This window comes from Crinia signifera, chromosome 6 (assembly GCF_055691185.1).
Source record: "Crinia signifera chromosome 6, ASM5569118v1, whole genome shotgun sequence".
Classification (NCBI taxonomy): domain Eukaryota; kingdom Metazoa; phylum Chordata; class Amphibia; order Anura; family Myobatrachidae; genus Crinia; species Crinia signifera.
This window is the reverse complement of record NC_139222.1, coordinates 36,587,783-36,601,518: the sequence shown is the minus strand read 5'-3', so window position 1 is coordinate 36,601,518 and position 13,736 is coordinate 36,587,783. Positions and strand designations below refer to the sequence as shown.

The 13,736-nt window shown below is 48.6% G+C and overlaps 1 protein-coding gene across 2 annotated transcripts in view; it reads left to right on the top strand.

Annotated features, from left to right (window-relative positions):
- Positions 1–13,405, top strand: part of LOC146006915 (putative glycine N-acyltransferase-like protein 1B) — a 56,801-nt gene extending 43,396 nt beyond the window's left edge. For both annotated transcript variants that reach the window (XM_083145355.1, XM_083145354.1), the window contains exons 2-6: positions 4,001–4,079; positions 6,268–6,375; positions 8,689–8,815; positions 9,575–9,710; positions 11,899–13,405. In XM_083145355.1, the coding sequence (XP_083001481.1) occupies positions 4,001–4,079; positions 6,268–6,375; positions 8,689–8,815; positions 9,575–9,710; positions 11,899–12,319 (871 nt within the window). In that variant the 3' untranslated portion in view covers positions 12,320–13,405. The remainder of the gene's footprint in view (positions 1–4,000; positions 4,080–6,267; positions 6,376–8,688; positions 8,816–9,574; positions 9,711–11,898) is intronic.
- Positions 13,406–13,736: the final 331 nt, after the last annotated feature.

Genomic DNA, 13,736 nt, shown 5'->3' with positions numbered 1-13,736 from the left:
CAGGGAGAGACGATTTGGTCTGATTTAACGGGCCGATTGGTTGCAATTGGACCAAATCGCCTTGGTGTATGGGGTACTTAAGTCAATCTCTGCTGGCCTTAGATTTGCGGCGCCCTGTACAGGAAGAGGGCAGGCAGCTAACGTCCGCTGATGTCAGCTGCCCCCCCCCCTGCAGCCACGTAACTGGCGAATATCCATGGGAACACCCAGAGTTTTCATGGGAACGCCCATAAAAAGCTGGGAGTTCCTATGGGCACGACCACAGCCTGTTGCCCCATGCCCCCACCCGCACTGCTGTTTGCGAGTGGCTGGGTAATCATTTACCACACCCGCTCGCTCAAAGAGTCTGCTTATGCGTATGCGCAGGCTTTAAATATCGCTCCCCTGTGCATCCCTCCCAACTTTGTAAGTCTCAGAATAGGGACACTCGCGCGGCGAAGAGCCCGAAAAGGGGGCACGACCTATGCAAATGAGGGCGTGGCTTATGCAAATTAGACAGCGCCCACATTTACGGCCGCAAATAGCCGCTGTGCGCTTGCGCACAGCTTCTATTCAGTCAGATCATGTAGTAGTAATTATGCAAGTAGTAATTATCTCCCGTGGCAACCTCCCCCGCCCGCGTGACACTGCCGGCGGGTGGGACAGCGGGACAGGCCCTGATTATCGGGACTGTCCCGCTAATATGTTGGTATCACCTGAATGCATTATATGGCTTTTGGAGCAGGATGTCGGTTTTTCGGGCTCCCTTCTGCTCCTGTGACCACCGGTGCAGTAAAGTGACCACCCCAATGTCCCGTCACCATTTTGCTGAATGCGACCGCAGTTTAAGAGGTCGCACATGCACTCAGCATGGTTGCGCACCTGCGCATAAGTGTGGATACTTACCAGTAAAAACATACATTTATCCATATAGTGCAGGGGTGGCCAACCTGTGGCTCATGTGCCACAAGTGGCTTTTTTATTAATGAGATGTGGCTCCTGCAGTGGCGTAACAATAAATTTTGCTCCCCCCTGCCAAAAAGTGCCCCCCTTCCCTTCCAGGCTCCTCTCCAGCGTGTTTCCCCAGCATGTGATGTGATGACGTCACACGCATAACGGAGAAGCTGCAGCAGGAGAGAGGAAGAGAGACCAGCAGACACTGCTGCTTCTCTTGGCTCCGACGCATCCCAGGGCGCCCATCCGCCCGCCCATCCTGTACACAGTAGCCAATAGCCAGCTCTGTGTACAGTCAATTGAATCAGTGGGGGGGATTTGTCGTCTCTGGCATGGCCACACCCGTGCTGTGGCTGACTCGCCTACAGCGGCAGGCAGCAACATGTCAGTGCATCGAGTGGGTGCCGGCGCCCACACAGACCCTGCTGCTGCTTGCTCCCCCAAGCGGCTGCCTTACAGTATATACGCCACTGGGCTACTGCACCCTTGGCACTGCCGAATGCCTCCTTTGACTTTGCAATACTTTGTTGTGTCCTCAACGTGATGTCATGACGTCACATCGCGGGAAGAGCATGCTGTGCCTCGCATCCGGAAACAGGAACAGAGACCGTGAGGGGTTAGCGGCTGCGTGCACTGGCCCGACATCAGAGCAAGTTGGCAGCTGCATAGCAGTGTGGGTGTGAGTCGTGTTTGTCAACATTGAAATAAGTGAAATCAAAACAGTGATCTGTTCTTACAGACACAGATGTGAGAGAATTACAGCGAGTAGCTTCAACTGCATACGAGCTAGAATTTTTTAAAAAATATTGAAAACAAGGATTGTCAAAATAATAAAAAAAGTCAGCAAAGTAAAAAGTTTTTTTATATTGAGAAGATTACATAAATTGTACACTTTCAATTTGGTTGTCTCACACATGACACAAGGTCATGCGCCTACAAATGAAATTCCAAGACTGGAGCATGTCCTTCTGCCAACTACCACAACCCATTGAAATATGGGGTGTGTAAGGTAGGTTACGCCCATTTTCTGCATGGTGTCGGCTCTTTGTCTTTCCAAATTATTTTTGGGGGGGCTCATTGCATCTTATTGGTTGGCCTCCCATGATATAGTAGGATTTATGTTCTAATTATAACATCATCGGTTATATTGTATAATTTGACATATTTTGAGGACAATACCCAATATTTTCAAAACACTACAATTCAAACCATTACTCTTCTTGCCACATTATTATCTAAAGGGATGTAGTCACCATCCCGACTGTAAGAATGAGGGTTTGGCTGCAGGAGGGGTAGGGTAGGGTTAGGCTGTGGGGAAAGAGGGTTAGGGTTTGGCTGCGGGAGGGGGAGGTTAGGGTTAGGCTGCAGGAAGGGGTGGTTAGGGTTAGGCTGCGGGAGGGGGAAGCTGGCATTAGGCTGCAGGAGGGGTAGGTTAGGGTTAGGCTGCGGGAGGGGGAAGCTGGCATTAGGCTGCAGGAGGGGTAGGTTAGGGTTAGGCTGTGGGAGATTAGGCATAGGCTGCAGGAGGGATAGATTAGGGTTTGTCTATGGTAGGGGGAGGTTAGGGTTAGGCTGCAGGAAGGAGTGGTTAGGGTTAGGCTACGGGAGGGAGAAGCTGGCGTTAGGCTGCAGGAGGGGTAGGTTCAGTGTCGGAACTTACGAGTGGTTAGCCCAGGTGCAAAACTACATTTTTGGGCCCTACTATTCCCTTCCAACCCAAGTTCTGAATATGCCACACTGCAGTGGGTGTCAGAAGTGGGCCCCTTAGTCTTCAGGGGCCCCGGTGCAATGCACCTGCTGCACCAATGGTAGTTCCGCCTCTGGGTAGGTTAGGGTTAGGCTGTGAGAGGTTAGGCATAGGCTGCAGGAGGGGAACATTAGGGTTTGTCTACGGGAGGGGGAGGTTAGGGTTAGGCTGCAGGACCGGTTGGTTAGGGTTAGGGTGCGGGAGGGGGAGGTTAGGGTTAGGCTGCGGGAGGGGGTGGTCAGGGTTAGGCTGCTGGAGGGGGAGGCTGGGGTTAGGCTGCGGGAGGGGTAGGTTAGGGTTAGGCTGTAGGAGGGGGAGGTTAGGGTTAGGCTGCGGGAGGGGAAGGCTGGGGTAAGGCTGCAAGAGGGGGATGGTTGTGGTAGGCTGTAGGAATGGGAGGTTAGGGCAAGGCTGCAGTTGGGGGAGGTTAGGGTTAGGCTGCGGGAGGGGGAGGTTAGGGTTAGGCTGCAGGAGGGGGAGGTTAGGGTTAGGCTGCACAAGGGGTAGGTTAGGGTTAGGCTGTGGGAAGGGTAGGTTAGGGCAAGGCTGCAAGAGGGAGATGGTTAGGCTATAGGAATGGGAGGTTAGGGCAAGGCTGCAGGTGGGGGGGAAGATTAGGGTTAGGCTGAATGAGGGGGGCTAGGGTTAGGTTGCAGGAGGGGGAAGTTAGTCTGAGGGTGGGGGAGGTTAGGGTTAGGCTGCAGGAGAGGGAGGTTAGGGTTAGGATGTGGGAGGGTTATGGTTAGGCTGTGAGAGGGTAGGGATAGCGTTGGGCTGTAATTAGTATAGGTTAGGGCTAGGTTGAAGAAGGGGAATATTAGGATCAGGCTGGTAATCACATTGATCACTAGACATTTTCCCCATGCAGAAAATAAATGTAGTTCTGGTATGGTAGAATATCTCCCCCAACCTGCTTACAAATAATTAAGGGGAACTCATTTTAGAAAGGCGGATCGGAGCAGCAACAGAGAGAAGGAGAGTCAAGATGGAGTCATGATAGAGGGGGGTGATGAGCAGAAGGGGGAGCAGGGCAGGGCCAAGCAAGCGCAGAGACTCGGTGACCCAGCATATACCTGGTCCATTATATTAGTTAATTAATATTCCCTTCAGTTTTTCTCAGAGTCGGAGATAACTATATATACATTTGACTGGGAAACGGATTTGCTTTCTATGCGGTACAACTTTTACAAAGTGATTATCACAAGGCTACATAAATTATGTTTCATTTTTAAGTAATAATATTATTACTAAATGTATACATATCTTTATTTAGCTAAAATGATGCTTAGATATCCAACCATTTTGGTATGGTCTTCACAGAATGCGTCTTCTGACCTGCATCTCCAAGCTGACCGCTCTGCAGAGGGCGCTGACTTGCAGTTACCCAGAGTCAGTGCAGGTGAGAATACATTCTACTTCTGTGTAGTGAGGGGGTTCAGCCGTGGTCACTGTTACTGATGTGGACACTATCCTGTCTGTGGTGCCAACGGATTTGGTGTCTTCGAAGGATGCAGTTACCATACCGGCAGTCGGGATGCCAGCAGTCGAAATCCTGACCGGCTGGCAGAAGACCTAGGGGGAATTAGGTTTAGTCTTTGGGGAGGGAGGGTTAGGGTTAGACACAAAGTGGGAGGGCTAGGTTTTGGCTGTGGGGATAAAGGATTAGGTTTACGGGGTACAGTTAGGTATAGGCACTGAGGGTGAGGGTTAGGGGCAAGCTGTTGGGAGGTGGTGGTGGGGGGATTAGGTTTAGGGTTAGAGACGTAGGGGAAGAGGGAAGGTATACTTAACAAGCACTTTGCTGGATTCTTGGGTTGCCACTGTCTGTCTTGTCCGTCGACATCCCAAGCCTCGGTCTCTGGTATGTATTCCACATAGGTATTGCTTCCAAAATGCACCGTAACCAGGGATCTGACATTACCGACAGATTACCATCAATGTAGTAATGGCTTAGAAAGTAGACTTGGATCTGTCCAAACAACTGTGACAGGTGCCCCCTGTGAGTGCGGTCAATACCACCACGTACCTGAGTATGGCAACAGCAGGGAATGCAGCTCTCTTCACGGCCCTTGTTAGTAAATGGTAGATACTGGAGGCAAGAGATGGGACACCCCAGGGAAAACCCACCAAGAAAAGATGGCAACCACGGTTAGCAGCAATGAGTATTAATGAAAAACGTTTTGCAATTGCTGCAATACCTTACACAAGTGTATCTTAACACTGTAGTCCCAGCTACAATACACAGTCACTGAGTTCAAATAAAGGTCCCACGACGATAAATCCTCAGGGGAAGGGTGGTCCCTGCCTGAGTGAGCACACTACTATTATTCTGGCCAGAATGAATTAACAGTCCCCCTTTTAAAGGGGTACAGGCCAGTTCCCGTTACCTAGCGTGACTCCCTGCAGATGATGCAATGGCCTTCTAAAAGACTTGAAGTGAACAACAACCTCTGATGAGGGACAAGCAAGCTCCCGTTACCTGGGGCAGCTCCTTGTAATGGATGCGCTAGACTGTTAGTAAAGAAGGCTTCGTCTATAATAACCCTTGCGATGGGGTCATGTATCCTGATGATACTCTCTAACCACACTGAGGCTCCTCACTGGCCTCTTGTTGGTCAGATGTGTAAAACCACTTTGGCTTCCCCGGTTCTGTGGGGCTGTGCCTGAGGGTGCAAGGCGTGCCTCAATGAATGGCTGATGCGGAGGCAGCTATAGGGCAGTCTCTGCCTAACAAAGGGGAGGCGTAGTGGCCTGCACCGGGGCCTGTTTCCCTGAGTATAACACACTGTCCTGCTTTGGGGCTGGATGAAGGGAACAGGGGCGTCGGTGGCTTAATGGGGTATGCTGGGAGGCCTTGAGGCTACTTAATGGAGTTGGGACCCAGTGTACCAGCTGCGTCTGCTACAGATGCTGACACCAGCTGGTAACAATTCTCCTGACTCTCACGTGGCTCCTGACTCCCGCCGTGACACTTCTCTTCTGCCCGGATCCCGGCCTGCAGCTGTGCCGCCCATGACTGCCTCCTGGATCAATGCACGGTCAGCGTCTCCTTCTCAGCAGCGCGGCCTGTTTCTCTCTCCGCCCGCTGTCAATCACCAGCATGGACTTTGCGATGGAGGCCGCTCTTCTCCCTGTTGTCTCCAGCTGCACCTCTTCAGACGCCCGCTGTGCACCTCTCTGCAACAACATAGGTTAGCCGCGCTCCGTTTCTCCCTTCTCAGCACGCTTCCTCCTTCACGCTGCTCAGCTCTGCAATGCACCTTCACCTCTGACCTCCCCTTCTCCGCGCTCTCTAGCCGGCCAATCAGGAGCCAGACACGCTCCTTGCACGTGAAAGGGAGCTGGGGCACTTGCTGGCCAGGTTAACCCCCTCAGTACTGGACAATAAGAATAGTGTCCCATCAGCAGCATTAGCCACAATTGTTGAGCCCTGCTATGGCGCATGGGCAGCTTAGGGGCACCACTGAAGTGGGGTGCCACACAATGTTATTTAAAATGTTCTTCCTTCTGCTACACTCAGGTGCATCTGTATAGGGCCATTTCTCCATACAGTATATGACCTATTATTCTCTTTGCCAATCATGCAGGTGTGTGGAGTGTTGTGTAATGTGATCAACAAAAACCCTTTCAGACTACAAGTACTGGTGGACCGATGGCCGGACTTCAGTTCTGTGGTATGTCGCCCCCCGCTGGAGGTGAGTGCTGTGTAGTGCATGATTGAAAATCGTCACACCGTATTACTTTCTTCTTGTATTCCTATTACTATAAAAGTGATTTTCTGACACATGTCTGCAGGGGATTCGGTATGAAATACCGACGGTCAAAATCCCAACGGTCAAAATACTGACAACTATTGACCGACATTTAAAATCCCGACAAGGTCAAAATCCCAACATTTAAATTGCCGACAAGGTCAAAATACCGACATATAGAAAGTACAGGTGAAACAGTCAACATGACTTTCGGTCAACAGGTCGCGAGGTCGACATGGTTTTTTTCACAGTTTTTTACCCGAATGTCGACACAGTCGACATAGACACAGTTGGAAGTCAACCGCAGCCCCTCACATTGCTCACTTCACTCATGATGCTTTGGGCACGGTGTCTCGCTGGGCTCGGCACACTATTTTATTTTCCCACTACACCCTAGTGGATGGTAGGGCATGAAATACCGCCTGTCGGCATGTGTCGGGTCAAGAAACAATGAAAAAACCCATGTCAACCTCGCAACCTGTCGACCGAAAGTCATGTTAACTTTTTCACCTGTCTACATTCTATATGGTATTTTGACCTTGTTGGGATTTTAAATGTCGGTATTTTGACCTTGTCTGGCCATTGACCTGTCGTTCAATGGTTCTCGGTATTTTGACCGTCTGGATTTTGACTGCATCCCGTCTGCAGGATGTTTCTGTTTTAAACTAGATGCAGTAACTTCCCCTAATCTGTAGAACGCATGGCTTAATATTCCCGGAGGCAGTGTATGGGACTCTAGTGTTCAGTGGTCCAGGGTTAATAGTAATCCTCAGCTAAACCTTTTGCTCAAGTGTTTTGGGCAGATGTATTAAGCCAGGAGAAGTGATAAAGTGCGAGGAGATGATAGCGCAACAGCCAATCAGCTCCGAACTTTCAATTTACATGTTGGGCTTGAAAACAATGACAGTTGGGAGCTGAATGTTTTTTTTTTTAAAATATTTAAGAACCTATTTAAGTCTTAGCATTAACTTTGATTACCAGGTAACTGTTTTGTTCATATGCTTGGAATTCCAATCATGAGGACACAAAGGCAAGTGCTGTGCTCTTTTATTATGTTTCACAAAAAAAAAAAAAAAATGAAACAAACTAAAGCACTGTCCTATCTGTTGGTATCTCTATTCAGTGAAAATTCTGTGGTTCAGACGGACAACGACTTCTCAACCAAAATCCCAGATGTTTCATTTCATGCACATAGGGGTTTCTTTTATACACAGTTCAGATCACCTTGTCCCTTCTGAACCTCATTGGGGGTATGAACTGGGTTCCCAGGCACAATAACAAATACTGACCGATGGAAATATGCACATCGAGGTTTCTTTGTACGGTAGGTGGATTCTCCACACAGTTAACTCCCGAATCTTTCACTGCAATGATTGAAAGGTGTGAAGTCTATACCGACCTTCAAAGTAGGCCCAATGTTCACATACGGGTTTCTTTAATATCACAACGTCCCTTCCACTGCTCAGCACTCCGCCTACCGTACAAAGAAACCCTGATGGGCCTTTTTCAACAGTCAGTATTTGTTATTGTGTCTGAGAACCCAGGTCATACCCCCACTGAGGTTCAGAAGGGACAAGGTGATCTGAGCTGTGTATAAAAGAAACCCCTATGTGCATATAGGGCATTATCACCAGGTCAGTGTGGTGATATAGAGTGCCGAATGAAATATCAGGGATTTCGGTTGGGAAGTCGATTCCCGTCTGAACCACGGAACTCTGATTGAATAGAGATACCAACAGATTGGACTGCGCTTTAGTTTGTGTTTCATTTTTTTTGTGTAAAGTGTTGTAGCGGGTGTGGCAGTGGCGTAACTATAGCACTGCAGCCCCCACCACCGCGGGGGGGGGCGCTGTGCATATGGGGGCTGCAGTGCTATAGTTACACCTCCCCTCAATCCCCCGCAGGCTTACCTATTTCCCATACAGCAGACAGAAACTGTCTGCTGTATTTGGGCGGCCATTTTGTGGTGGTCCTCAGCAGAAGAACGGAGCCGCCGGGACCAGCGCGAAAAGTAAGGCTGCGGGGGATTGGGGGGGTTTGCATGGGCGGCAAAATGTAGCTACGCCGCTGGGGTGTGGTATACCCACAAATACATACGTAAGCTGCAGTCATTATGGTGCAGTTATTTTCTGGAAATATTGTTTGTATAGTCTTTTATTAGGTTGCAAGCTCCAACTTCACACTGCACACTGAGCTACAGCCACTTCCCAGCTTTCCCCATTATCAGTTTTTATTTATTTATTTGACCTTTCCTAGGAAATGATGGAGCCATTGGACCCATACAATGATGCCTATTTTCTGTTCAGTAAACACCCACAGAGTCTGTCCCAAATGCTTCATGATCCACAGATAATAAACTGGAACAAGGATGTTCATATAGAAGGTCAGGAGAACTTAACATTAAAATATGTCAAGTATCTGTTTAATAAATGAATGAATGACTGGATTCATAGTAATTATACAATCCCTGCATTGTGTTCCTCTGCTACTTAACCATTACTTGTACGGCTGTGTACAGTCGTGTGCATCTGGTTTATGTGCAGCAGGGTCATGTGGTAGTGTAGAGTGGTGACATTTGGGGCGTGTTTTAGTGGTTAGGGGGCGTGGTCTGTAAATTACATCACTCCCACAACGTCACGCCCCTATTTTCGCCGTTCTGGAAACATGGCAAGCCCCACTGTTTGCAGGAATAGATGCTGTGTGCATGCAGAGGCGACTCCCAACTGCCCCCCCCCCCACAGTGGGATACTGCCCCCCCCCACACACACACTGTCCTCCCTGCTTGCATGTCTCAATGACCCATAAATATGTGGGAAGGGCTTGGTTAAGGGCTCCATGGGACTGGAGCTGAAAATGTCTGTGAGTACATTATGAGAAGTGATCATTTGGCCAGCTGGCGATCATCTGCTGTCATGGTGATGGGTCTATTTTATATAGAGGCCTGGAACTGCAGCTCCATCTGCCCCATTGTTAATCTGGCCCTGTATGTTGGTTAGGTTTTGACATATTGGATCCAATTTTCAGACCCAATCGCTGCTTAGCGATTGGGTATGAATCAGGCCCAGAGTTGTCTCTCATAACAGTGTTTATTAGGAGTCTGTCACAGGACACAATGGTCACATTCATTTTTTCACCTCCACAGTGTGCCAGCCCTCCCTGGAGGAGATGCTGCATGGGATCGGTTCCAAGCACGGAAGACGCATGCAAACACACAGGTTCCTCTTATACACGAGAGACAAAGTGGACAGTGAGGAACTGGAGCTGATCAGCAATACAAGGTAATGAGCGAGTGCTTGAATGAGTACGTACAAACTCCTAGGGAGGGTCAGTCTTAGGAGGCTCCACATAGGAGGTTGTTGGGTTAACAGGTTAAAGAGCTTAGCCAATTAGATTTAGGGGAGTGGTTTAGGGTGGAGCTGAGGACATTTTGAGCCAATTTTTAGATAGGATCTGCCTCTTTTTCCTGGATTCCCCACCCACCTTCTCTCAATCGGTCTCCCTTTCATTTTTCTTTTGCCTGTTGGGGTTTATGAACCTATCTGTGGCGGAAAAAAATGGCCATCCAGTTGCTATTGCGCTGCTTTATGGAGGAGCACTCTCTTCCCTATACACTGATCTAGTCTGACCTACTCTACTTGGGGTCAGGAGTACTGGCTGTCTGGCCTGCACATCATGGTATATTGGGTACTCTACAGTTGGCGCCTCAACAGTTTATTGGCGAATGGCTAATTGGATGATTTACAAGTGTGTTAAGGACAGGGATTGGATGATTTAAAGGCACGTTGTGTACATGGGATCAGCATTAAGTGGAAGACTTCCTCCCTGCGCCATATACTCTCTGTGACACGGCATTTCCTCCGTGCCGTGTGATGTCACAACCCTTCTGGCCGCCTCCTCTGCTGCAGAAATCTGTCTCTTGGTGTAAAGTCCCAGGCCAGGGGCAGGCAAAGGTTCAGGAGCTTCGTAATGGCATCCACCCCGACTGACTTATCAACATGGATTGGCAGCCTAGAGCAGTGTCAGACGTAGCTCACATCCCAGGTTCCCCACACTGCGCACATATTGCCCCAGCCTGCACACTCTACCACTACTTGTCTAGCAGCAGCAGGGCAAAGCAGTGCTGTGACTTGTGGGTGGAAAGGGGGCAGGGCCTAAAATATGCACCATCACTAGATTTTAGGTAAAATCTGCAATAACCAGTGAGCAAAATATGCACATGCATATAATCATGTCTCTAGTAATCACAGATCCCCAGTCTATCACCTGGCCAGCTAGTCTAGCATCAGGAGTCTCTGACTTGTCCACACAAACCATTCTTGAAGGCAGATCACAGGTGCTACTAATCAACTTAGCTGCAGTTGTTTCTTGAGCTTAAACCAAATCCTGGATTGGATCCATGTTTAACTGCTGTAGTGTGCTTAAACTGGGAATTCCTATAGTTATTGCTTTTTGTTACAATTTAGATTGAATATTTTTTTCATGTAATGTAGAAATGGTCTATGAAGACGTTACTAACAACAATCCAATCTCATAAGCGCTGTTATAATTTTTGAACTGTGTTTATATTATTGGGGAACAATTAAAACCCAATAAACACTAGAGGATATTGTAAAAGATCTTGCCCAGAAAGGAGCTTCTGAGAGATATCTTTCAAAAGGAATCCGGACTATTTCTCCACAACAAGAACATAGACCGCCATTAGGTTGACACCATTAGTTCGAAAACTCATTAGGTCGACACTGCCATTAGGTCGACAGTGTCTGGGTCGACAGTCAAAAGGTCGACATGGGAATTTCACAGTTTTTTGAGCCGACATGTGCCGACAGGCGGTATTTCATGCCCTACCATCCACTAGGGCGAGGTGTGAGAACAAAATAGTGTGCCGAGCGCAGCGAGGCACCGTGCCCGAAGAATTGTGAGCGAAGCGAGCGTTGAGAGGGGCTGCGGTTCACTTCAAACTGTGTCCATGTCCACTGTGTCGACATTTGGGTAAAAAAAAACTGTGAAAAACCCCATGTCGACCTTTTGACTGTCGACATAGACACTGTCGACCGAATGGCAGTGTCGACCGAATGGCATGTCAACCTAATGGCTGTCTAGTTGTAGACAAATGGTCCCGCATCCCTTTCAAAATACTGTCTAGTGTGTATACTAAATATCATAGCGATGTACGCTCCCGCATGACGATACTGATTTGGCAAAGACATGTTCAGCGGGTCACGGTGATGTCACTGAACGATTTGAGTGTATACACTCATATTGGCCACCCACGGATGTAAGTAGAAAGTGTTCAAATACTGTACCAGCCAATCAGCTCCTAACTGCCATGTTACAGGCTGTTTGAAAAAAGAGAGCCAGGAGCTGATTGGCTGGTACTTTATCTTTCTACACTTTATCACTGGCCCCTGGTAGGTTAGCTGGAGGAAAGAGATGACAATAACCTCTCCCTTTTTATGTTCCTCACAGCAGAGGTGACCTGATGTATACGTCACTGTCGACGCAGGATGCCGCCCTCGTTAACGATAAGTGGACGTACGGCCAGAACGAGCGCGGCCTGAGATATGTGGAGCGCTGCATTGAGAACTTCCCTACTGTCTGCGTCCGGATAAAAGGACTGGATGAGCCGATCGCCTGGCTACTGACCAACGGTGCTGCAGAGATAGGTATAGGGTATACAGACCCAGGCTACAGGAACCTGGGGATTGCACGCACAATGCTACTGAAACTTGCTGCTGCCAGTTACACCAGAGGAACACCTATCTACGCTGCCGTTAGTGCTGATAATAAGCCAAGCAATGCTCTGTCCAGAGGCGCCACATTCCAACGTAGTGGTGAGATATTAGTAGTTACTAACTTCCAGTATAAAACTTTACCTGCCAGTTACTAAGAAACGTATAACACCCAGGAGCACCTACAGGTTGTCCGGGCCCCAGTAAATGGGGGAATCGCCAAATAGGAGTGGGAGTGGCCATTTCCCAGTGAAAAAAATAAACAAGAGGGAGAGAGTTGACAGGCTGCCACTGCAGCTATCTCTCTCCCCATCTCGGCACATGGCACTGAGCAGTGTGTTCTGAGTTGGGGAGAGAGGCTGTGCTGCGGTGGCTGTCTGTCCTCTAACTTCCCAATGCCCGGCTCCCTGCAACAGTGAAGGACCTGACTCCAGGTAAAACGTACCCACTTCCCGCCCTCTCTCGACACAACTGATAATACCTTTTGTAGTACTTTAGAATAATCTGGCGCCTCTTACTTCTGTCCCGCAGCTAGGATGTCCTTGTGTCCTGAGGTTGTGCCTACGGATATGGAACAATGAGAATGGCTAAGTTGCTTCAAGACAAATAGAAAACTCTCATCTTGGGGCAGAGAAGCCTGGTGAAGTGATAAAGTGGCCACGCAGCAGCCAATCAGCTCATACCTGTAATTTTTCCAAACCGGCTTGTAACTTAAAAGTCAAGAGCTGATTGGCTGATGCGTTATCACCTTCCACTTTATCACTTCACTGATCTCATTACATCTGCCCCCTTATTTCTTACTGGACAAAAGTTATTGTTTAGATTGTTTAGTTCTTTGTTTGCACAATTGTCTTTGTTACATTTCTCTCTGCTTAAATTCAAAAGAAAACGCACCATCATACGGTATTCGGGTGATATACTGAAAAAAACAGGCTCGGACTGGCCCGCCGGGGGAATCAGGGGATTTACCGATAAGCCCTGGTGATTGATGACCCTGCCCACTTTTTTAGGGGGGTGGGCCTGATGAAAACCTTCAATAAGTGTTAATGCCTCTGTACAATGATTCAGTGTTGGACCACTGGAAGAGCCTTAAATTTGGTTTGAATTGACTACACTTTTTCTTATTGTACATGTACTGTACACTGTCTTTTGGCTTCAATAAAAATATTGTAGGTGTATTTTTAATATATCCTTACATCCATCGATGTTGGCGCATGCATGGCAGCAGTGGCACCGCTGTGCAGATGGACTCCGGACTAGAGAGCCGGGGGAACTTGCGAGGACTCTGAGCTCTCAGTTGTCAGTGAGTGTGATGTGTCAGCTCAGCCGGTGGCAACGCGACGTTGAGGGAGGAAGGGGCTGGTCGAGGGGTCTGGGGTGTGTCGGATATGGTGACCATGCATGTACGCGCACGTCCCCACACATAGGCTGCCGCTGCTGCTGGGATGGCCAGGGAAAATGCATAGTGAGACGTACAGTACATTAGGCAGAAAATAAAAACATTGCCATCGTTTCCCATCATTGATGGCCGAAAACTATTTGAACTTCCACTATCAATCCCCAAAATATAGAGCA